Raw genomic sequence first — 26,168 nt, forward strand, 5'->3', positions numbered from 1 at the left:
CTTGCAATTCCGAAGCTACATACAAGATTCATTTAGCAAAGTGCTTCAAATTTATAATAGTGTATATTTTGTGTTTGGTTCCTGTAGAATGTAGATCCATTGATGCCCCTAAGCTTTTAGGCTAGTCTAGTTAAACACCCAATTACATTCTTGTAAAATGCAGTTTACCAATTTTAACAAGCAAAGTTATCCAGTCCATGCAAGAAGAGCTGATGAGTTACACATTCATATGCCACCTATTTCCTGCAATCCAAAAATTTCCAGGATGACAAACAGCAGATGTGTGTGTTTTCCACAGACTCCTGTTTTTGCTCACGAAGCATCATTTACAAGGTTTTTCTCAGAATGAAGTCAATTACATTAGCCCAAGGAAGCATTTACTGATACACGTATATAGGTGACACCTAAAAAAAACCTGACTGTATTTATAGCAAGAGTGACAAATGATAATATGTTTCATGTATTGAAGATTTCCAAGAAAGGTACAGTTACTACAAAGGGTAACTAATCTATTTCTTGTCATAGTCATCGATAAATGACAAGATAATGTCTGACATATGGACTCTATGAATTGAATTAAGACATTTGGAGACATTTACACATATTCACATATTGTTTTTTATTGTTAACAAAGGTGAAGAAATTGTGTCTACTTTAGTGTTGGCTAAAGATGTTATAACATATAGGGTTAAACTAGGGGTAGGAAGGGTGCTCAAAGAAGCTCAAAGTTTGCAAATGGTATTCTGCAATAGAGCCAGACTGTCGACTGACTGCTCACTTCAAACATGTCAAAAGATAATCCTCTGTCAGCCCCACATCTCTCGTAAAAAGCACATCAGCACACGCTAACACAATGGACCGGGCTGTCTAATACAACCTTTAGACAGAAGAATAATTGTACAAATCCAATGTAAAGGCTGACAAAGCTCGAGCAAAATCGAACATGGACAAAGCTCATGGCATGCATAGATCCGAAAGTCTAGTCAAGAACTGGTGATTCCAAATATAGAAACATGAATGGCCTTCACATACCAACAACAACCAAGGGACCTCATTACCGTGGCTCGCTATTGACCTTTTGATTAGGTTTAAGTAGTTAGAGGTGCTCAGGCTCTAACTACTTAAACAGTGAGCGGCGATTGGAGCGGCGGTGGGGGGCGATTGGAGCGGCGACGGCGGTGACGATCGGAGCGGCGGGGGTGGTGGTCGGGGCGGCGCAGGGGGCTGCGGTTTACCGTGGGGCCATGCTGCGGATGAGCAGAGGGCCGGGCTGCGGGCGGGGGGCCGGGTGCGCAATCTTAAAACGATTTTTCCGTACGATATATCGTACCGTCTAAACGCTGATTGTTATGAAAAAAAAAATCGTTACTCCGACATCGTTAATCGTACAATCGGGCCAATTATCGCTCCGTGTAAACCCAGCATAACAATGATTGTTGCCAATAATCGGCCAGTGTAAAGGGCCTTTAGTTACTCACTACAGCTCCAAGATATTATCAATGTACTACTTAAAGGAGAAGTCCGGCCAAAATTTATTTTTTATATGTTATTACTTATGGAAAGTTATACAATTTTCTAATGTACATTAATTTTGGGAAATGCTCATATACTGCTATTTCCCTTAATTTAGTGTATCAGGAAGTGTTAGAATTATCTCAGAACCAGTGACGTCACGACGAAGGGTGTAATTCCTATGGAGTGTCCAGCAGGGGGCGCTCTATATATAGAAGTCAATGAGTACCATGGATGTGTGTATGTAATGTAATGTACTGTACTTTGCGATTGAATACATTTATGGAATACTTTGGGGAGCAAGTGTTCTTGCTCCCCAAAGTATCCCATAAATGTATTCAATAAATACATTTGGTGGGCACCGAGCAGGGAGGGAGAGAAGTGCCATCTACCTCCCCCCTCCCTGCTCGGTGCTGGGAACATATAAACAGTACTACTCCCCCATTATCTGCAGATAAGGGGGGAGTAGTACCTGTGCTATCTTATCGCCGCCCGCGCCGCCGCCACTCACACTAGTGCCGCTCCGCCGCCGCTCACAGATGTGCCCCCTCCTCCTCCTCGAAACACTATGGTCGCGCTGACTCCCCGCCGCCACTCAATCTATCCGGCCAGCTGCTTCAGCCCTCACCCACCCCGGCCGGGAGCACGGCGCTCCTGGTGCTTCCTAGTGTTCCAGGCCGGCGTGGGTGAGGGCTGACGCGGCCGGCCTGCAGGAGCAGAGAGCGGCGGATGGTCGGATAGTGTGAGTGGCGGCGGGGAGTCAGCGCGACCATAGTGTTTTGAGGAGGAGGAGGGGGCACCTCTGTGAGCGGCGGCGGAGCGGGCGGCGATAAGATAGCACAGGTACTACTCCCCCCTTATCTGCAGATAATGGGGGAGTAGTACTGTGTATATGTTCCCAGCACCGAGCAAGGAGGGGGGAGGTAGATGGCACTTCTCTCCCTCCCTGCTTGGTGCCCAGCAAATGTATTTATTGAATACATTTATGGGATACAAGTGTCCTTGCTCCCCAAAGTATTCCATAAATGTATTCAATCGCAAAGTACAGTACATTACATTACATACACACATCCATTGTAATTCCAATGGAGTGTCCAGCAGGGGTGCACTATATATAGAAGTCTATGAGTACCATTGACTTTTATATATAGTGCGCCCCTGCTGGACACTCCATAGGAATTACACCCTTCGTCGTGACGTCACTGGCTCTGAGAGAATTCTAACACTTCCTGATACACTAAATTAAGGGAAATAGCAGTATATGAGCATTTCCCATAATTAATGTACATTAGAAAATTGTATAACTTTCCATAAGTAATAACATATAAAAAATAAATTTTGGCCAAACTTCTCCTTTAATGATAAGTGCCCTGACCCTGGCCATTTTAAATACTAATATAAAATGTTCTTTGATGTTATGTTTTAACTACATTTCATGGTTCCTTTCTATTTCTCTACCGTTTGTATATTACTGTTAAACCCAGTAAACTCTCTGCAGATGGTGCCAGTAATACCCCAGTAGGTAGAAAAAGTCCTTGGTCGATTGCCAGAGCAGACAACTCCCCCAGTGGAGCCATAAATTATTTGTAATTTTCAGACAGGCACTAGACAGTTTGCAGAGCAGGATCCTGTTCCCCTTGCGTATTGAGGTGGAACTGAGGTGCTGAGGTGGAACTGTTTTGGTATATTTGACTATGGGCGGTCCTGTTGGCATCCACAGGCAGTTCTTTGCCTGGCTGCTTATCAGCACCAGAACTGAGTCTGGAGGCCATCACGTGCAGCCCCTTGTCTTCACATTTAATGTGAATTATTTGATATACACTTAGATGTTAGTACCGTTTGTATCTATCTTAAGTCAGTTTGTTATTGTTGCAAGATTGTTACTATATTTCTCCTTGTGAATACCAACAAGATGGATTTGTTCTCTTAGAGTTACTAGAATATACAGATGCTTGTATCAGAGACTGTAGTATATATGCAGGAATAATCTATATATCCATTCTGATCCATATTTTATGCATTTATCCATATACAATTATTCATTTATATGTACCCATTTATACTTAAGATTGTTACTTTTACTACCAGTAAGGTAAGAGTACCCCACCAACTTATGGAAAAGAGGGGCACAAAACCTTTATGCAGGGTGTAACAGATTTGCCCGGCAGGGGAGGAGTTAACAATTGTGAAACCACTGCTGGTAGCCAATCCAGAGGCTACACAGCATCTCACAAAACTATTTAAGAGAGACCTGAGACTAATGCAATACCCCACACTATTTTAAGAAGCTAGTACGTTTGAAATGTGTCTGGCAACCACCCAATATTTGCCTACACCCCTTAACAGCCATCTAAACATACCCCTGTATCTATTCTCCATTTGTCTGGGAGGAGCTGGCTCAACTATCACTTTGCCCGTTGCACAACCAGCAGCTGGGCCCCGCTTTGGCACAGACTAGGAATGAGGCTGGTGACATCACTGTACTCACAACGGCCAGACCGGGAGGCCGGTGACCCCAGAGAAGGGTGAGCGGTGCACATGCACCAAACTATCTATATGTGTTTAAGTCCTCCTCTGTGACAACGTGCAGTGTTAGAGCCAGAGAGATACAGCGCAATCTCAGATGCAATGCCAGGGATTGGCAGTATCTGTCATACTTTCCTAATAGCGAGAAAGGAAAGGAGATCATCTACTTTGGAACTCAACTACACTCAACTCCACTCCACCTACAAACAAACTGCCTTTTGAACTATAACAACCAAGTTGTATCAATGCAGCGAGCCAGGACTACTACCCCATCTGCCCACTCTCACTGTGTGATATTGGAAGGCAATGAGAGGATGATGGAAATTCCTCTCTAGGTCTGAGCTAAAAGACCAGATTATCTACCACGTTTATATTAACCATACGCCTGAGGTGTCACACGGCTATATCAGCGTATATATGTATATAGAATTAGGCTATGTTCACACAGCGTAAAAGTATGACTGTTGTTGCCATCGGCAACAATGGCCGTACTTTTTTATACGCCAAACACCTTGCATATTCTTTTATGGGATCCCGGCCGGAGCGTATACACATAGTATACACTCTGGCCGGGATCCAAAGCGGCGCAACAAAGAACTGACATGTCAGTTTTCTGTGGCCACAATTCAGTGAATTGCGGCCGTAGGAAACCCTTTCAGTGCACACAATGAAGCGAGCGGCTCCGGGCACTTGCTTTATTGTGTGCTCTGAGGAGTTCTGATGCGGGCGCGCTTGCATCAGAACACTGTGGACGGAAAGATCATCCGACCGGTACTGCAGTACTGGCCGGGATGATCTTTGCAGAGACCTCACGGAACACGGCCTTATTATGTAACTAAATGAAAAGTGTAACTGTTATTTCAGGTGACTTTTAAAGTGACTGTGTACCCACAATCTGAACCCCCAAACCGCTTGTACCTTCAGATATCCAATAACCAGATATCCAAATATCCAGATCCACGATCTAATCCAAGATCTGTTCTGGGGTCCGTTTGGCAGGTGATGCAGTTATTGTCCTAAAAAACATCTTTTAAACTTGCAGCCCTGTGCCCAACGGCCGTAGACTAGAGTGACTATGCATTAGACTGGCACAACCTCTCTGTCCCTCCTCCCCGCCCTTCTCATCATTAGGAATGCTCCAGGCAGGGATTCTCCTATTTATCTGCTGTGTGAACACTGCACATGGGCTCCCCACCCTAATGATTAAGAGGGTGGGGAGGAGGGAAGGAGGGGTGGTGCAAAGTTAGGGCACAGATATTCTAGGCCATGGCCATTTGACACAGGACTGCAAGTTTAAAAGTTGTTTTTTAGGACAATAACTGCATTACCTGCCGAACGGACCCCAGGACAGATCTTGGATTAAAAGCAGCTATCCAAAGGTACAAGTAGTTTTGGGGGGGAAAAACTGTGGGTACAGAGTCGCTTTAAGCTGTCCTGTGTACACAGTATATGAAAAGCAGCACTAGTTCTGCCCATATTATCACAAGTATATGGTACCTCCCTCTTCCCAGTTAACACCCAAAAAACTCATGAGGGTTATTTATCAAACTGGTATAAAGTAGAATTGTCTAAGTTGCCCCTATCAACCAAACAGATTTGACTTTTCATTCCTCACAGATTCTTTGAAAAATGAAAGGTGAAATCTGATTGGCTGCTAAGGGAAACTAGGACAGTTCTACTTTACACCAGTTTAAAAAATCTCCCCCTATATTTTTGCATGTTCTTCCCTATACTCAGGTGCAACGTGGATATAGACTAGTTTCTGTTCTGCTTCCTATACACTATATAGTCACTAAAACAAGATCCTGCTATCCTGCCTCACTTTAGCAAACCTTCAAAATTTCACAGACCAGTACTTACCAGAGCAATCTAACCTTTGAATCCAGAGTTATCTCTTTTCTGTTTGTTTCATTAGTTTTACATGTTATTCAGAATAAAAAAAAATATTATTTTTAGGGCGTGGAACCAATTTTCTGCATTTCAGTGATTTCTTATGGGAAAATCTGCTTTGGTTTTAGAGTGAATTTGGATTACAAGCATATATCAGGCATGTATGAATGCCCCCTAAATCTGAATAATACAGCCTACTATACCTGTAAGAATAAACAGACACAAAGTCATGAAAGAATTTAATATTTTATTGAAGTTCACTGCATACCGAATAAGATGTCTTAAAGCACTAAAGCATTAAGAAGATTGAGTTTGCTCCTCCCCAAAATATTTTCTCTTCTTACACTGCATCCTTTATTTAGGGCTTTTATCTTTAGAGTTTTCTGGAGAAGATCTTGAGGTTCTAACCCCTCAAAAAAGAAATCTTCATTAAAGATTGGGTTACGGCTTCCTCGGATCAGTGTGCTTCTTTGCTTTTGATTTTTGCCAGGTACTAATGATATGGAAATGTAGCAGCTAATGTTTTTGGGATCTACAGACTGCTTGTATAGTCCTTCTGCACTCACAAGACGAATACGGAGTCTAAGATTTTCAGGTCGATATTCAGTGGACAACCTTAAGATTCCTCCTGTGTCTAGAGTTATAGTATTATCCATTGGGAATTGTCCTGGGGACAACAGCAAACCAGTGTTGGAATGTATGGGAGAGTGATATGCCCACTCTTGGGATGCTCTTCTGGTGACACAAGGACTACTGTCTGTTGAGCTATCCTCATCAGTAGAGACTGAACTGTTCCTAAGAGCAGAAAATTTGTAGCCAACCCTGAATGCCCTGGACAATTTATTGTCCTGGTTGAAGGCTTTTAACAGCGCCATTGGGAGAGATCTTTGGAGCAGAGGGGAGCTAAAAGGAGATGAATCAGTAGATGATGTTGTGTCACTATCTAAAGTTCCAGAACGCTTAAGAGGTCGTAACTTTAGAGTGCTGCAGCTGTTTGCTGAAGAAATACCTTTACAAGATATAGTATTAGAGCGAGACCGAGGCAGCAGAATGGGTGGATTACCAGGGTCATTGTGAAATAGTGATTCTTTTCTTCTTGTATTAGGACTTTCTAGTAAAGTACAAAAACCATAGCAGGTCTGTGTTTTTGGAAGATGGGGCAATGACAGAGCAGCCTGTGACTGGGGATCAGCATTAGTATTCTCCTCTTCGAAAGTATCTTCTATACTGTCAATCTGAATGGTATGAGCATCAAATAATCTTGGTCTTACTTCAAACACTGACATGTTGAGGTCAGGAATGGACAGGTACTGTGGATTTATATTGAGCTCTTTTTGAGTTTGGTGTCTGGGAGGTATACAAAATTCAGGAATCCGATCCGGTGTCAAGACATTTGTAAAAGTAGGAAGGGAATTCCTAGGCCTCTCTTTTCCAACCATGGTCAGCATACAAATTTTAGGGTCAGGATAAGCTTAGTGACATCGACATTCACGGGTAAAGATGAGGCTGGACGTGCTGTAATATGTATAAAGATGAGAATCATTAGTTTAGAAAAAAAAAACCATCAGATCCACAAATTTCCAACAGACCAACATATTTTATAACTCAAACATATAATGTTCCCATATTATCATGAAATAAATGTAATAAAATGACATATAAGCATAAACAAATAATAGAGGGGAATTTACTAAGCATTTAACCAGGCCTGTATTCACTATCTCCTTCTTGCTTTTTTTTTTTTTTAAAATGTATCCTTAGGGTACAAACCCACACACCGTATACACAGCAGATACGCAACAAATACGCAGCAAATACGCAGCAGATTTGTTGGTACAGATTTGATGCTGTGTTCAGTTATTTAGATATAATCTGCTGCGTTTTTGCTGCGTATTTGCTGCGTGTTTGCTGCGTATTTGCTGCGTATCGCAGCAGTAAATACGCTGCTTATACGGTGTGTGGGTTTATACCCTTAGGGTATATTCACACGGGCGGGCTCGCAGCGAGATTCTCATTGCGAGCCCGGCAGGTCCTGGAAGTTCCCATACACTACATACTTGCTGCGGTCTAAACGACCGCAGCGAGTATGTAATTATACCGCCCTTAACCCCTTCTGCTCCCCCGCTGTGTATATACTTTACCTGTCCTCGCTGCACGGGTCCGGCGTCCTGCTCTCCCGCCCGGCCAATCAGTGGCTGCGGCTGGGCAACACACTGATTGGCCGGACAGGAGAGCAGGACGCCGGACCCGTGCAGCGAGGACAGGTAAAGTATATACACATCGGGGGAGCAGAAGGGGTTAAGGGCGGTATAATTACATACTCGCTGCGGTCGTTTAGACCGCAGCAAGTATGTAGTGTATGGGAACTTCCAGGACCTGCCGGGCTCGCAGCGAGAATCTCGCTGCGAGCCCGCCCGTGTGAATATACCCTTACATTTAAAACTTATATTTATGTATTTTTGTTAGGTAAGTGTCATTTATTAAATGTGACTTTTTATTTTAAGTGGAAAACATTGTGCAAATTCATGCAACCATAAGCACAATTACAGATTAGTATAACTACAATGAACATTAACTTATAATGCATAGTGCGCACTTTTAAAATGTTACACAGATGTTAGTTATTGAGTTGAGTTTATTGATTTAGGCCAGTGCTTCTCAAACTGTGAGGCAAGGCTCACCAGTGAGGCGCCCCCTAGTTGTTGGTGAGGCCCAGCTAGGAAGCCAAAAAGTAACCACAAAAGTAACCATGATCTGCACAGTCCTTTTGCTATTTTCAAAAATCTCAATTTTAGCAACATTATAAATTTATTTTGTACTTGCTTTATTAGTATATAGAGCTTGGGAGATGGGTGATAGGTAGCCCTAGCATTATTTTCAGCTTTTAAATGGACTTTCACCAAAGATGGTAAGGCCCAGGCACCCTCTTGGTTTCTTGGTTGAGGCTCCAGTAGAAAAAGTTTGAAAAGCACTGATTTAAGCTATGTTTAAAAAATTATAAGCAAAACATGATGGTAAAATAGGTATAAAATGCAGCTGTATTTTGAATCTAATAATGTCCTAAATTAAAGTCATCGGCAAAACAGGTGTCTGAGCACAAACAGAGAATTGATCTTCTAACATGCAGTTTATTACTGTAACGGCTGCGGCGGCGGCCTGCGCTCCGGGCCGCCACAACTCCTCCTCCCCGCGGGCAGCCGCCGGTGTCCCAGTACCGGGACCCGACGCTGCTGCTAGTTCGGCCCCTGGGGACGCCTCACCTTCCTCCGCTCCTGTCTCCCGCTGTGCCGGCTGGCGCGCGCGTCCCAGCCTCCTAGGGCGCGCGCGCGCTGTCTCAGATTTAAAGGGCCAGTCTGCCCCTAATTGGAAGTTACACTGAATCACTCCCTATAAATCCCAGCATGCCCTGTCCCTCGTGTTGGAGCCTCTACGTGCTTCCCATAGCGTTTGGCCCAGCTCCCTGTTGTTCCTGACCTCAGTCCTTGTTCCTGTCCGCTGACCCGGTCCCTAGTCCCTGTCCGCTGCCTTCCTATTGTTCCTGAGTACTGTCTGCCACCTGCGATCACGCCTACAGACCTCTGCCTGCACTCCTGCCTACTGCTCCTGCCACGCCTGCCGTCACTAGCAACCAAGCCAGGGGTAGCGACCTGGGGGTTGCCTGCCACAGCAAGTCCATCCCGCCTTGCGCCGGGCTCTGGTGAAAACCAGCGGCCCTTTAGACTCCGCTCCCTGGTGAGGTTAGTGCCATTGCTAGTGACGGTTCCGTGGATCCACGACTCCAGCCATTACAATTACATGCAGGTTACACGACGGGACAAGCATAACCCACATACATTACAGCCCCCTTAATGCAGCCAGCATTGTAGGGGTCTGTTCATGATGGAGTTATTTGTTCTGTTACATGACTGATCAATGTTGGTAAGCTTTGTAACAGATGGCATTGACACAACGGGTTAGGCACTTTCCTGCTTCTTTTTTAAAGATACAAAATAGGTCACAAGGTTACACTATTTTGCCAGTTGTTGGCAACAGAAGCCCGATAAATTGAAACCTTACAGTGATTCTGTCACCGCAAATGGCTATAAAGTCAGCACTGGCATAACAATGCTTATAAAAGGTGTACAGTAATACCTTTATAAGTTGTCTTTGTGGCTTCATTTTTGCAAAAAATGCATTAATTCATTGGCGGATAGTGTCAAAGAGCAATTAATGTGGCCTAAGGTGTCAGTGCTCTAGGACTCCAGCACCTGTCCAGTATGCATCTTCACCTCTACCTGCCTCTCTGCATAATCAGCTGTATAATAAACTGCTTTAGGTGTGACTAGCTTTTTTTCCCTTTAGCGTTTTGGAGAGGAACAGAAGATATTACATTAAACTCTAAGGGTAGCTTCACACCTACCGGATCCGCAGCGGATCTCACGCTGCGGATTTGCAGCGAGACGCACAGCAGCACTGATCGGCTGAGCGGAACTGGAGCTGGGAGCCTAACTGCAGCCGCACCAAGGAGCAGGTAATGTATACTCTCTGCGGTGGCGGGCGGGCTGCGGGGATGGGGGATGCGGGCGGGGCTGCAGGAGGCGGGGATGCGGCGGCAGGAATGCGGGTGGCAGGGGGTCAAAGCACATACTGACAGCGGGATGTAAATCCCGCTGTGAGTATGTGCTATCATTGGGGTGAATGGTACCGGATCCGCAGTGGATCTTGCTGCGAAACCGCAGCGTGAGATCCGCTGCGGATCCGGTAGGTGTGAAGGCACCCTAAGGGAGGGAAACACCACAGTTTGCTGAAAAAAAATGCAAACCCCTCACTGAAAAAAAAAAGCCAAATGGGAGAGAAAATGCCACAGAAAAAAAAAAATCGACAAGTAACGGCTAACAACTGGCAGCGGCGCTTTTTGAGGCATCTTAGCAAAGTATTTGTCCAGTGTAAAACAGCTTTTAAAAAACTGTAGCTTCACACACACCATATTGCAGCGGATCCGCAGCAGATTTGATCTAAATACTGAACACAGCATCAAATCTGCACCATCAAATCTGCTGCGGATCTGCTGCGGATCTGCTGCAGATCCGGTGTGTGTGAAGGCACCCTAAAGGAGTTTTTGTGGACATCAGTATAAACCTATTGAAGTGTCAGCAACTTACCTGACCGTGCTCCAGCGATGTCTGCCCCGGCTGGAGTGCAGCGCCGTCGCTCCGCCTCCGCCGGCCGGGTGACGTCGCGGAGACCCGACGGCGCCCCTAGCGACCGGAGACGCCGTGGGGTCACGTGACTGGCTGTCGGCCGACCGGGACACAGCTGAGTGGCATTGCACTCAGGGTGAGTGGCTTTCAGTTCAGCCACTCTGCATGCAGCGATGCAGCTGCTGTGTTTTGCTCATTAGGAGTCCGGACCAATTAGCTCTGGTCCAGGACCCTCCCTCTGGTATATAGTTCAGAGCCAGCCAGCAGTACATCGCTGGCTATTAGATCAGTTCATAGATCAGTTCTAGTCCCAGCTCACCCTGTCCTTTTCCTGTCATCCCCGTCCTGATTCCTTTTGCTTGACTACTCGTGTTTTGACCTTTGCCTGGACTTAGACTATTCCTTGTTTTCCTGATTCTGTACCTTGCTGCTAGTGTGGTTTGACCCGGATCGTTCATTACTCTCTATTGTGTTTTGTCTGTCTGTATTGTTCTGTGTGTTCACTTACGCAGCGTAGGGAACGTCTTCGTGGTTGTCCGCGACCGCCTAGGGTCGATTGAGGCAAGCAGGCAGGTGACAGTGGGTGGGTTCAGACCTAGGGCTCACTGTCTTGTCGTGTCTGTATCACCTGATTCCTGACATGAAGTCTGTATTCCTTAGATTACAAAGTGAAATAAAATATTCTGTAGGTAATGATCAAGGCCTGATCAATACTGTACACTAGCGCCGATCTAGCAGATCGTTTACTGGGCCTATTACACGGCTCGATAATTGTTTAGCAAGGGCTGTACGGACATCATTAAAGATGTCCGTGCAGCCCTTGCCCAAACAGTAAAAACTTCACCTCTCCACACTCCTGTCTTCTCCTGTGCTCTGTATCCGTCCTGACACCACGCACCGCAGCTTCAGAGTGGCCTGTCTGAGCAAACAGGCAGCTCAGCCAATCACTGGCCACAGCGGTCCCAGCCAATGATTGGCTGAGGTGACAGGCCTCTCTGAAGCCACAGCGTGCGCTGCCAGGATGCATACAGAGCACAGGAGAAGACCAGGAGTGTGGAGAGGTGAAATATTACCTGTTTGGGTAGCCGTTATTACCCTTAGCTATGCACGGTCGGTGGCCGATGATTTTAGGTCTGAGCTTATAGAAACAATCAACCGATGATCGCTTCATCAGCTGATCATTGTCTTTATTACATAGGGCGATAGTTGGCCAAATTAGCCAATTACCAGTGAGGAGACATTTGGCCTATTGAGCTAATATTGCCTGATGAGCTAATATAGTACCACATTATATCATTATATTTCTTCGGATAATTTTGGTAATTTTCAAGATTTTTGCAGGCTAACAGTGAATGCTAACATTAGGCATGAAAAAAATGGTTTTAAATGATAGTGGCTGGGGCTTTCCACAATATATCCAGCATAGGCAATCCTATGTGAGCTAAGCATGTCAGCAAGACAAATCCCTCTTCTATCTTAAAGGGGTAGTGCGGCGGTAAAGAATTATTCACAGAATAACACACATTACAAAGTTATACAACTTTGTAATGTATGTTATGTCTGTGAATGGCCCCCTTCCCCGTGTCCCCCCCCCCCCACCCGTGTACCCGGAAGTGTGGTGCGCTATACTCACCTGTCACGTGCCGACACCCGTCTCCGATCTTCATTCAGTGACATCTTCTTCGGCCGGCGAACAGCTCCGTCTGTTCCGAATGCCGGCCGCCCTCTGCAGTGTCATCCGATGCTCAGCCGCGATTGGCTGAGCATAACTGGTGACATAAGCATGCGCCGGATTTTAACGGTGCCGCAGGACCAGAACGAAGCTGCAGGGCACCGATCGTCTCTGGTGACTATCCACGCTAGCACGCAGGGATGGGGGGTTGTGTTTCAGATATAAATTTTTTATAAACTGCTTCTTTAAGCTTTGCTATTATGTATAAGTGTAATGCTGCGTTTACACAGTACGATTATTGTTCGAATTTTTGCTATACCGATCGCATTTGAGCGATAATCGTTCCATGCAAACACAGCAAACGATCAGGCGATGAGCGAAAGATCATTTTGATCTTTCAACAGGTTCTTAAATCGTCGTCCATCGTTTGCCAAATATTCGCAGATCGCTTTGTGTCAACAGTCTTTCAAAGGTTCACCCTATGTGAAAGATGGGCTTAAACGATCTTAAAAACGATCGCAATAACGATTTTTCTGACGAATCTTGTAGCGATTTTTCTCCGTCTAAATGCTGATCAATATAAAAATAAAATCGTTGCTTCAAAATCGTTAATCGTTCGATTGGGCGAATTATCGTTCCGTGTAAACCCAGCATAAGTAAAAGCAATCAGAATGCATGTTATCAGCTCCTAGTGGATTGCATAATTGTTTGGCATTTCATTTTGGAATGTTTCTTCTTTCCACTCTTGTTAATATCAAGTGTACCAAAAGCTGCACAAGTCATCTCAAAGGTATGAGAATAACTTAGCAAGTGGAACAAAAGCTATGTAAATTATCTCACAGGCATGAGAGTAACTGGCTGGAAGGGTTAAGAATCTGTATTTATGACAGACAGGCCTATTTCTATGTGCTGGCTAGTGTTTGCACAGAACAACCACCTGGAGAGGTACTCCATAGAGACGTCATGAATTCTCATTAGTGTCCGGCACAGGAGTCTACTGAGCATTGTGCAAACCATACTAGATGACGTGTTTTATATCCTGCATGCCTTGTATCACGTGAACACTGACTTCAAGAGATCAGAGATCCTTCAGCTAAGGCAGGTACCCTCCAGCTATTGCAAAACTATGTCTCCCATCAAGCCTGAACAGCTAAAGCTTTAGGCATGATGGAAATTGTAGTTGTTCAACAGCTGACCAAAGGTTTCCCATCCCTATGGAGGTAACCATTTAATACTTTTTTTTAAACCCAGTTTGCATACATAATAGTGCACTTTGTTGCAAAGCATCCAATGTGCCAAGAAGATTAGCAACAGATATATAAAAAATGAACATGGCATCAGGCTCAATTTCTTCTGTTATCCATTTGTACTAGCTTGTCTACCAAGTAGATCCATATCCGTATCTGTTAGAAACCGAAATGGTGACAGTTTTTACAGAGCATTTTTTGTTACCGTACCTACAGCAGACAACTTTCATACTATAGTAACTGTCCTCTCAGAGTACCAGATTTCTATAATGTCCTTTATACACTAAAGTGCCAGAAAAGGCCTTAACTATCTACAAGTATACAGAGTTTTATTTTGGGTTCTACATTAGAATCCACATGAAAACCTTGTGGATCCCAAATCTGCAGAATACACTCTGAAAATCTGTGACATAAATTCAAGGCTATTGGATTTCTGCTGTAGATGTGTGAATACCCTAATAACACTATTCAGCCACCCCTCTTTTTATAATGGTGTGCGTTTGAGTGGATGTTTAGTGGAATATTACACCTTTATGACCTCCCCCAGGCTCTTTCCACAGTGTCCATTAGAATTATGCATCAGGGTAATTTCCCCCTGACATATACATCTGATGTATACATGACATATGATGCAGGGTTTTTTGCCATATGCTGTCCTATGAAATAGCAATGCAGATTGCTCTATTCTATGTAACAAATAAATGTAAACCACCCAAACAGAACCTAAGATTACACTCCTTTGGCCTCCTTCAGGTTAATGGGGAGGCATGTGGATATGTTTTCTATACATAGTAGGGATATAATAGATGGGCACTGAAAATGCATTGTGAAAGTAACCTTAACCAGCCATTGTATTGGTATTTCTATTTTCTGTGATTTCATGTAATTTTGACCCCATTCTCTGTGATTTAGGGTCCTATTACACGGAGCGATTTTTAACAATTAACGACTAACGATAAACGATCACAAACGAGATTGTTTATCGTTAACCTGAAATCGTTCGCCATATTACACAGAACGATAGTCGTTAGATACGATCGTTATTACGATCGTTTATTCCTTCTGATCTCAGGAAAACAATCGGCAATGTGCTATTACACTGAACGATTAGTGAAAAAGTGCGGAACTTGAACGAACATGGAATTACAGCAAACGATTAGCGAATGATTAACGATAATTTTAGGTTTAGATCTAAATAAACGATCAACGACATACCAACGATTTTTCGATCATTGCCTGCAATTACACAGAACGATTATCGTTTAAATTCGAACGATTTAACGATTTTTCGCACGATAATCGTCCCATGTAATAGGGACCTTACTTGCGCTGAAGAGTACTCAAACATGTCTGTCACTGCTTTGGACCTTAGCATTTGAAAGGCCCTGAGTACAGGTAGAAGTCATTGTAACTAGATGGTCCACATTTTCCATTCCGCTTACTAAAAAGGTATATGAGTGGTCTTATGGTGGAGTCCATAGAGTGGACTCCCTGCATCTGCTCTCCCTGCATCCCTGGATGAATAAGCACTTACTAAAGGAACAGGTATAATTCTGTTTCTGTATGTACATGTAATAGTGGTCAGCTGTTGGACGTGACTTTGATAGTAAGTTTAGATCAAGGACATAGGATCTGGATATACTGTATATATATTATACTATATATACACATGCTCTTGGTACCAAGGGGATAGGAGAAGAGGCAGCTGTGTATGGTTGTGAACTCTGTAATGTATTGTATTTGTATATAATGTATAGTGTCTTGTCATCCTTACAATAATGGGTTTCTCTGCCTGTCAATCATCCCTGCGGAGTAGGCTGGCAGATAGAGGGTAGTGACTTCTCATGGGTGGCTCTACACCTAGATGAATAGTTGACTACCCTCTGCCGGCCTTGCTTGCTGAAGTATAACATGTTTTTCCTTAGGATAGCTTCACACAAATTTTCAGCTAAATCCACTGCGAATCCTGGTACAGAGAATTTGAATGTTTTACATACCCGCAGCGGAATTTTCATTCCGCTGCCAGTATGTGACCTGGCCCCTATAACTCCCAGCAGCCCACACCTGGAGCATACATTACCTGCTCGGCAGGTAATGTATGCTCCGGGCGCAGGCTGCGGGGGATTAAAGGGGCCGGGTTACATACTGGCAGTGGAATGAAAATTCCGCTGCGGGTATGTGACCCATTCAACTTCACCGCACCAGGATTTGCAGCGGATTTCGCTGTAAACTCGCATCGTGAAATCCTCTGCGAATCCGGTACGTGTGAAGCTACCCTTAATGTAAAGATAACACAGCAGACATGGCTCGTATGGTAGGGGTGCTGCCTATTGGATCTATTGGGAGCCATCTACTGGGAGTCATATCAACACAATTGTGAGGGTTGTACGTAATGCTGCGTTTACACGGAACGATAATCGTACGTGTAAACGCTGCGAACGATCAAACGACGAACGAGAAATCGTTTATTTTTATCTTACAACATTCTAAAATCGTCGTTCGTAAAAAATTCACAGATCGTTCCATGTAAACAGTCGTTCGCCGATTTAACCAATGTGTGAATTTCCGTACGATATATCAGACCGTCTAAACACTGACCGTTATGAAAAAAATCATTACTTCGACATCGTTAATTGTACGATCGGGCCAATTATCGTTTCTTGTAAACGCAACATTAGTCCTGTGGTGTGTGAAGAATCAGTGGGTTTGTATACCATATATAACACAGAGTAGCCGGCCTGTACAGAAAACAATGGTACCAGTCTAGGAGTGTACCAAAGGGACTTAATATCCATATACAGTACCAGCATCTCCTTATCACTTCCAGTGTTGTGTCACATCATCTGTAAATCTAAAAAGTATCTAAAACTCATAATAAATGAGTAGCAAGTCAAGCAAAGGCCCTTTTACATGGGCCAATTATTGCTTACGAGCATTCCTAGGACCCGATAAACCTCCCATGTAAAAGGGTCAGAGATCAGTCTATGACTGAGCAAACACCTGCTGCTTGAACAATACAGCCCATTTGTCCATCGCAAATATCAGTCCATGTAAGAGGACCTTAAGACAGTTTTTAAGGCAAACTACACAAGAATTCTGGTACAAATGCATCAGTAAATCTGGGTATCGACTGCATTTCCCCTCAAAAAGAATTCCCAGTCTCTTCCTTCTATGCAGCCCCCTTTATAAGCTACATTATGGTCTGTATACTAATTACTCTAGTGCAATATCCCAAAACAGCACTTAGTAACACCAGCTGAAATAGCCAGATGGTAACGGGATGACATAAAACCTTGTTCTGTTAAACAATTACTAGGCATCTGAGAGCCATAAATAAGATGGTGTAAATGCAACTGAAAAATTAGAAATCTTAGGAAACAAATCAGTAAATGTGGATTACAATGACTTTGTTTTCGCTTATTAACCCCATGACGTCAACAATACGTATATATACGTTCCTACTGCACATGTCCTGTGCAGTAGGAACGTATATATATGTTTCTGCAGTGTTCCTGCTTTTAATTTGTGCAGGGCCGCTTCATTTTGAGCGGTCTCGCACACATAAGTGTCACTGGTGCCGCTGGTGCAGGCAGCCACGTTCATGCAGCTGCCTGTTATTAATCCATAAATGCTGTGATGCATAGCGATTGCAGTCACTGACTAATTGGGACCCAGGGGTTCCGATCACTTACACTGAAAGGGTAAAACACTTGCCTCTGTCCTGTTTGAATCAACGATCTGTGACTCTATGCACAGATCGCCGATAGTACTTATCAATGCTATGCTATGGCATAGCATTGATCAGTATATGTAATCTAATGGTTGCATATAACTGTAAAAAATAGTGTAACAAAAGTGTAAAAAATGTATAAACATATTATATATTGTAGCATGCGGAATTGTTCGATCTATTAAAACATAACAATATTGTTCCTGTATGATGAACAGCGTAAACAAAGAGTTAGAAAAAAGCATTGCTGATTTATTTTTAAATTATATATTAAAAAAATATATATAAAAAACAAACAAAATTTTTCTTTTACACCAATATGATACCAATAAAAACTAGAGATCATGGCGGAAAAAATTATGCCCCAACCAGCCCTGTAGGTGGAAAAATAAAAGCGTTATGGCTCTTGGAAGGCGGGGAGGAGAACGCTGCTTCATTGTGACCTGGACATCTGTGCATCAATGACCTTTGGCATAAGCTGGGTTAAATGGGAAATCAAGATACAAAGATACAGATACAGGTTTTTGTGTCTTTTTATTTTGTTTATAGTCTCTGATATTTGACAGAATGGGAGGGGGGGGGGGCGCATGCAGTGCTACTCCTTACATCAAAACAACAGAACCCAGTGGACCCCACTATAAGTCAATAAGGTCCAACAGGTGCCATTGGTAACCCAATCCCCATTCATGGTCTTTTTTCTTTTTGCTCCTCTGATGAAACAAACTATGCAGGAGTGAACTTCTTTTCCTCCTTTAAATTTGCCTTATTCATTCTATAATTTGTTGGACTACACATATACTTTGATCGTTGGGACTTTAAAAAATAAACCATTGAAAAAATGATGACTTTGTTCACAAGTCTGGGTTCAAAATGCGTTTTTGCAATCCATTTTTTTTCATCCGTTTTAGGGAAAAAATGGATGAAAATATGAATGAATTTGTGTGCATCCATTTTGATCCGTTTTTCCATTGACTTCGATTATAAAAAAAGGTTAATAAAAAGGAACATAATGCATGTTTTTTTAGCGTACACAAAAACACGGTCAACCACATTTTTGTGTACATTAAAAAAAGGATGTGTTTTAGACCATTTTATGATCTATTTTTTTATAATGGAAGTCAGTGGAAAAACGGATCAAAATGCATGCGCACAAATGCATTTGTTTTTTTTACATAAAACAGATTCCAAAAACAGATTGCAAAAACGCTGTGTGAACCCAGCCTTACTGGAATTAACAGACATGTAAATAAATGTAAATTGACTTAAGCAAGGATCTTCTTATTTAGGAGTAGTTACAGTATACGTTGAAATATCTTTCATAGCAAATGGTTTAATCAAGGTTGTTATTATGCTCAAGCTTTCTTTATAGTAACTTTAGCAGTAAAAGGACTGGAACTAATTTTGCTTTAGCAAGTACTCAAAATATAAAAGCAACTTTTCACTACTTGATGTCACACAAATACTGTTAAATCACATTATATTATAATAAGATTCTATACATTTTACTAAAGAATGAGGAAGTCAGGACCTTACCAGTCCCAGACGCAGCATCGTGTTGGTGCCATGTTGGAGGTGTCAGTGTAACGGGTGAGATCAGTCACCAGGAAGGTTTTGTATTCCCCTATTAATAGGTAGAAGCGTGACTGAGACTGTGTCCAATAAGACAAGAGCTCATTAACATATCTGGACACAACCCCTCAGCTTGGACCATTGCAACAGCTCTTCCCCTTCTTAACCTTTTCAATGCCTGTAACCCTGAACTATATTCCCTTTTTTTGTTTTTACCTTTGGGAATATTTTAAAGGTTTACTGCTTTAAAAAGTGCACTGTCAGCCTTACTTATACACAATAGTTATTAAACAGAGCACATTTACCACTATATATTGAGGAGAATAGGTGTAGGTTGGAAGCACAAATCATTATGTAAGTTACAGAGATATATAGTTAATTTCTGGACATTTACAAACAATTCAGTGTGTATCAGGTACTATGGAATAAACTATAGTTACTGTATTTACCAGGCACATAATATGATTACAAGAAATAAACTGAGACGTGTTGAAATGATGTTCTGAAACGGAGGACTTTCCATTGTGCTACGCTGCAACTGCACCTTACAGGAAATTGTATCTGCTAAAGAGAGACGTGTACTTTGTTCATCAGAGCAACCTCATCAGTCACCTTAACAACCGTGTTCGAAGGGAAGCTGCTTGATCAGCCTGGTACCACATCTACACAGAAGGTGACCTGAGTGCACTCTTCTAACCAACAGACCTGATCTTGCAGCTTAGAAAAAGAATGCAGAAATACAGATTTTCAAAGAACAATAAGAGTGCATATTTCTCTAACATGGCTTAAGATAATCATGGCAGCAGAGTCAGGAAGTAAATTTTATGTTTAAGCTCTAACAGAATTAAATACCTGGAAAGCACAAATAACCAGGGGCAGAACTTCCACTGTAGCAGCTGCTACGGGCCCTTCCACATCAAGGGGCTCGGTGGCCCAATCCTGTAATAGACCGGGACCCTCAGCTGATGTTGCTTGCAGCACCCGGTGGCTGAGCAGGCCTTCCGATGCTTCAAGTGGCACTCTGGATCTGGCACTTAAACTGTGAGTGCTTCTGATGTGCTATACTATTGCAGCAAATGCAGTTTTTTTTGTTACATCTAAAAATACCTATCTCCTTATTACTTGCTTCAACTACTACTGGTTCACTTTTTATTGTACATGGGCGATCAGATTTCTAATTCTTCTTCCCTTTCCAGAACATGATCCTCGGTCTCTCGGTCTTCAACACCCTCCCAAGTACCCCTCCAAATTAAAAAGATAATCTATAAATCTTATATAATAGGCAATATGCTCTGCAAGCTTGGGGGACCGCTCAATATATAGTGACTCGTTTGTGACTCATAAACTAATTTGTGTAAATGGGTACGGCCCAAGACCCCTTCGCATTGCTTTTTTAGTACAGAAAGAGGCGTAGAGTTTCTTAAAGCGAATGTACCATCAGTACCATCCAGGGGGGCCCCCACGCCCCGCTCTTGTGCTCAAGACCGCTGGACAGGGCCGCTGCCCCGCTTGCTGCTGCCATCTGAACTGTAACTATGAGCACTCGTAATGGGCGGGAGACATTGGCTCCCTTCCTGTCAGTCACTCTTGTGGCCGCAGGAAGGGTTTTCCCTGCAGTCACAAGTGGCAGCTTTGTCCTTGTGGTGCCGGCGCTCCAGTGACATCACTGGAGCATCGGCGCCAGGACAAGGGGAGTGCGGCCTCTTATGATCGCAGGGAAAACCCTTCCTGGGGCCACAAGAGTGAAGAGAAGAGGAGACGCCCGGACCCAAGTGAGTATAAGTGTTTGTTTTATTGTGTTATATACTATATGGGAGGGAGAGCACACAGGGGTCTGTTTAACTGGGGGAGCGCACATCGGGGGTCTATATAAATGGGGGAGCACACAGGGGGGCTATATAACAGGGGGAACACACAGGGGGGCTATACACTACTGGGGCTTCACAGAGGGGTCTATATACTACTGGGGGCAGCACACAGGGGGTCTATATACTACTTGGAGCAGCAGAATGGGGTGTATATACAACTTGGAGAGCACACAGGAGGTCTATATTCAAGTGGGGGAGCACACAGGGGGGCTATATACTACTGGGAGAGCACACAGGGGTCTATATACTACTGGTGGGGCACACAGGGGGTCTATATACTACTGGGGGAACATACAGGGGGTCTATATACTACTAGTGAGGCAAACAGGTGGTCTATATATAACTGGGGGAGCACACAAGGGTCTGTATACTACTGGGGCAGCCACAAGGGGTCTATATAATACTGGTGGGGCACACAGGGGGTCTATATACTACTGGGGGAACCACACAGGGGGTTTATATACTACTGGAGAACACAGGGGTCTATATCCAAGTGGGGGAGCACACAGAAGGTCTATATCCAAGTGGGGGGGAGCACACAGGGGGGCTAAATACCCCTGAGGGAGCACACAGGGGGCCTATATACTAGTGGGGGAGCACACAGGGGGTATATACAACTGGGGGCAGCACACAGGGGGTCTATATACAACTGGGGCAGCACACAGGAGGTCTATATACTTCTGGGGGAGCACACAGGGGGGGCTATATATAACTGGGGGAACACACAGGGGTCTATATACTACTGGGGGAAGCAAACAAGGGGTATATACTACTGGGGGCAGGGCACAAGGGGTATATACTATTGGGGGCAGCACACAAAGAGTATATATTACTGGCGGTAGTGCACAAGGGGTATATACTACTGGGGGCAACACACAGCAGTCTATTGTTTTGGAATGCGTGTCAAGGGGGGGGCCCCAGACATAACCAATCATTCACCTTTAGCATAAAGTTCATATTGTTGGTGTATGCATGCCATTATTTGATATTTTAGTCCATGCTACACCAATCCAGTCCAGTCAATCGTTTTTTTTTTTCATTTTTTCATTTCAATAGCAATCATGAACTCACATAACTTTTGTAAGTTTATGCATTTGTGCATTTTATTTATATATAATTGACTACTATATGCATTTTAAATCAGTAGAATATACTGTTTTATATTTTATCTTAACTAAAGGTGTCTAGCAGGGCCGGACTGGGACTGAAAATCAGCCCTGGCATTTCAGAGCACACAGGCCCACTCGCCGTGCAGTGATAAGTTATGAGACGATGTTGTGAGTGCAGCATGGCTACATGTTGTATCATCACGGCCATGACTGAAATTACAGATAATAACACAGTAAATGGGTTCAGAAGCTTCTGTCTCTGTATTGTGTCACGGTGCTGCAGTTACAGATCGTCACAACTACACAGTGTACAGATACAGACTGATTCCAGCACCAATCACCGTGCCCACCGTGCACCACCACATACTAATACCACCGCATACTGACTAATACCACTGCATACTGACTAATATCATAGCATAGTGACTAATGTCACCGCATACTGACTAATGTCACCGCATACTGACTAATACCATCATGAATCTACAGAATCTGCCAAACTGACATATTAGGCTCCTCACTCTGGCACCATCCTCATCTCTCTACAAACTGCACATCTGTATTGGCCCCTTTACACCCTCTTTTAGTGGGTAGGCTGATTCTATGTGACCCCCTTGTAGTATATACCCCTCCTCTTCCCCTATGTTGTCCCCCCCTTATAGATGGCCTCCTTTCCCCCTATGTTGTCCCCCCTATAGATGGCCCCCTCTTCCCCTATGTTGCCCCCCCTTATAGATGGCCTCCTCTCCCCCTGTTGTCTCCCCCCCTTATAGATGGCCCCTTCTCCTCTCCCCCTCCTATAGATGGCCCCTTCTCCTCCCCCTTATAGATGGCCCATTCTCTCCCCCCTCCTCTTATATATGGCCCATTCTCTCCCCCCTCCTCTTATATATGGCCTTTTCCTCTCCCCCTCTTATAGATGGCCCCTTCTGCTCTCCCCCTCCCTTATAGATGGCCCCTTCTCCTCTCCTTCCCCCTTATAGATGGCCCCTTCTCCTCCCCCCCCCCTTATAGATGGCCCCTTCTACTCTCCCCCCTCCCCTTATAGATGGCCCCCCTTATATATGCATAGCGGGCTCTATGCACGACGTCGGGAAGCTGTCCCAACGGGACAGCTTCCCTGCGCCGTACATAGAGCCCACTATGCATATATTAATATGCATAGTGGGCGGGAGGGAAGGGGACAGGCTCGGCGGTGCTTAGACCTTATTTAAGCAAGTAATTTGCATAAGAGCAATTACCAATTTAATGAACAGTGTGGGGGGAGATGAGAAACGTAATTATCAGCAATCTGCTACTGAGGTCCTCTGCTACTGCGGCATATCACCAGGTTTGATAGTGCTGCTTTAAAGGAGAAGTCCAGACACAGGAATGTTTTTTTTTAAACAGCATTAGCAAGGGAGACTATATAAAAACTGTGCTAACTCACCTTTCCATATGCCTCTCCAGCACTGGATTGGTGCTCTGGGACCTCCAGCAGAGCTAACATCAGGACCTGGCTGATGGACTGGCTACTCAGCCAGTCAGTGACTGGATCGGGATGCTGCTGCAGTCACTGATTGGCTGAGCGTGCAATTCCTTAATCAGGACTGGGATTTTCCCCCCAGAGTCATGACTTCATCACAACTTGGGAAAAATGCCTTCTGGCGAGGGTCCCGGTGGCGGTGCATTGCAGACACGGGGAGAGGTAAGCAATACTTGATTGTTATTATTGGGCCTGCTCCTGCTGCCTGTGTGATCTTTGACACGGCTGGACTTTAACTATAACAGGTAAAAAGGCAACATTTGAGTGTCATGCCTCCTTGTCTTCTCTGGGCATTCTTGAGTGTTACATTTACCCTAAACGGAAGCTAAGCAATGAAAGACAGGATGGTTGCTAGGGGCATATTGCCTTACAAACTCATTGAGAAGGATCCAATTAAGTTGTGCATCCACAGCAACCAGATACCAGACACGGAGCTGGAATAGTGCTGTGGAACAGTAAAACGCTTGCATTGACATATGTTGCTAAATTGGGACCAATATCTTATTAAATGAAAATGGTCAGAAAAATCCAGGTCAGTTAGCAAAACAATCACATGTCCACTCTCTACAGGCTGTGTACTTCCACTCTATTGCAAGCTGGTTTTCCCTTTTAGTGTGCAATAACATAACAAATGTCCCAGCAGTTCCTTCCAAATTGGCCATTTTATACTGGTTTTAACAACTGCAAACCTTTTTAATACATAGTTATTATCAGCTCTTATTTCTTGATTTATGAAACCACATACCCTTGTGTGCACATCCAAGGACTACTTGGAGCTTCAATTCTGTTAGAGGGCTTTGTGGCAAGAAGTCTAACAGAACTTCATCTATCTCCTCCCCTGGCTAACTTGATGGACGTGTATTTTCTCACTTTACTATGTAACTACTGTTGCAGTACTGATGACATCAGTAATACAAGCATACAGTAGTTGTGTGTTAAAGGGGATATCCCAAAATTATTGCAATCTCCTAGTCAAAGAATAAGGGATGACTAGCTGAGGGGGGGGGGGGTCTCACCAATCATGGGAACAAAGGCCTATTCTCCCCCAAGTGAATGGAGCAGCAGCGTGCATGCTTGATTCATTGCCACTTCATTCATTCTTGATAGAGTTTCTGAACATCGCCAAGCACTGAATTCTCTAAATTCCATGCAGAGTGGGGCCCCTACCGATTAGCTAGTTTCTCCCTGTCTTATATATAACACTTGGTATAACTTTCACTTTCCGGCTATGTTTACACACAGTAAAATGAAAGTAAAATCTACCCACGAAATAAGGAAAAATACAGCTGTGTTTCTTTTTTTAATAATGTGCAACATTAACCCCTGGACGACCTAAGACGTACCTGTACGCCCTGGCCGCCTGGCACCAGATGACTTTGGGCGTACAGAGACGTCCTGGGTGTATATCCCACTATGAAGCGTGCTCTGCAATAGAGCGCTTCAAGGCAGATAGGGGCCCTCACCGTTAATGACAGGCTGCACCGATCGCGCTGCAACCTGTCATTAACCCCTTAAAGTGGGTTTAAGTTTAAGTGACAGGAGCAGCTCCTGTCACTTACTGATTGGGACCCTCGCAGTGTGACTGCGGGGGTCCTGATCGCTCTGCCTGAGGTCTCTTACCTTCTTCCTTGCGGTCCGGTCATAGTAAATAAGGTTGAAAGAAGACAAGAGTCCATCAGGTCCAACCTAGGGAAACCCTAATGTGTTAATCCAGGGAAAGACAAAAACCCTTATGAGGCAGATGACAATTGCCCCATCACAGGGAGAAAATTCCTTCCCGACTCCAACGGCAATCAGAATAATCCCTGGATCAACGTATCACCGCAAATCTAATGCCCATAACTTGTAATATTATATTTTTCAAGAAAAGCATCCAGGCCTCCGTTGAACTTACTTAATGAATCAGCCATAACAACATCATGTGGCAGAGTTCCACAGTCTTACCGCTCGTACAGTAAAGAACCCGCATCGATGCTAAAGGTGAAATCTTCTTTCCTCTAGACGTAGAGGATGCCCCCTTGTCATGGTTACAGACCTAGGAGTAAAAAGACCACTACAAAGATCTCTGTACTGTCTATTCATATATTTGTACATTGTGATCAGATCGCCCCTAAGACGTCTTTTTTTCAAGCGTAAATAACCCCAAGCTTGATAACCTGTCCTGGTACTGTAACCCACCCATTCCCTTAATGACCTTTGTCGCCCTCCTCTGCACTCGCTCCAGTTCAGCTGTGTCCTTCTTATATACCGGTTGTCAGGACAGGGGAAGTAGGGACAAGACACGACAGTGAGCCCTGATGCTGAACCCGCCAACTGTCCCTACCTACTTGCCTCAAACGG

The 26,168-nt window shown here is 44.0% G+C and overlaps 1 protein-coding gene across 1 annotated transcript; it reads right to left on the reverse strand.

Moving 5' to 3' along the window:
- Positions 1-6,161: 6,161 nt before the first annotated feature.
- On the reverse strand, positions 6,162-19,378 carry LOC138777991 (C2 calcium-dependent domain-containing protein 4C-like). The gene is made up of 2 exons (XM_069956349.1): positions 19,291-19,378; positions 6,162-7,443 (listed from the first exon to the last, which is right to left on the reverse strand). The coding sequence occupies exon 2, from the start codon at positions 7,374-7,376 to the stop codon at positions 6,210-6,212; it is 1,167 nt and encodes a 388-aa protein (XP_069812450.1). The 5' UTR covers positions 7,377-7,443; positions 19,291-19,378; the 3' UTR covers positions 6,162-6,209.
- Positions 19,379-26,168: the final 6,790 nt, after the last annotated feature.

This window comes from Dendropsophus ebraccatus, chromosome 1, assembly GCF_027789765.1.
Source record: "Dendropsophus ebraccatus isolate aDenEbr1 chromosome 1, aDenEbr1.pat, whole genome shotgun sequence".
In the NCBI taxonomy this organism is placed as follows: domain Eukaryota; kingdom Metazoa; phylum Chordata; class Amphibia; order Anura; family Hylidae; genus Dendropsophus; species Dendropsophus ebraccatus.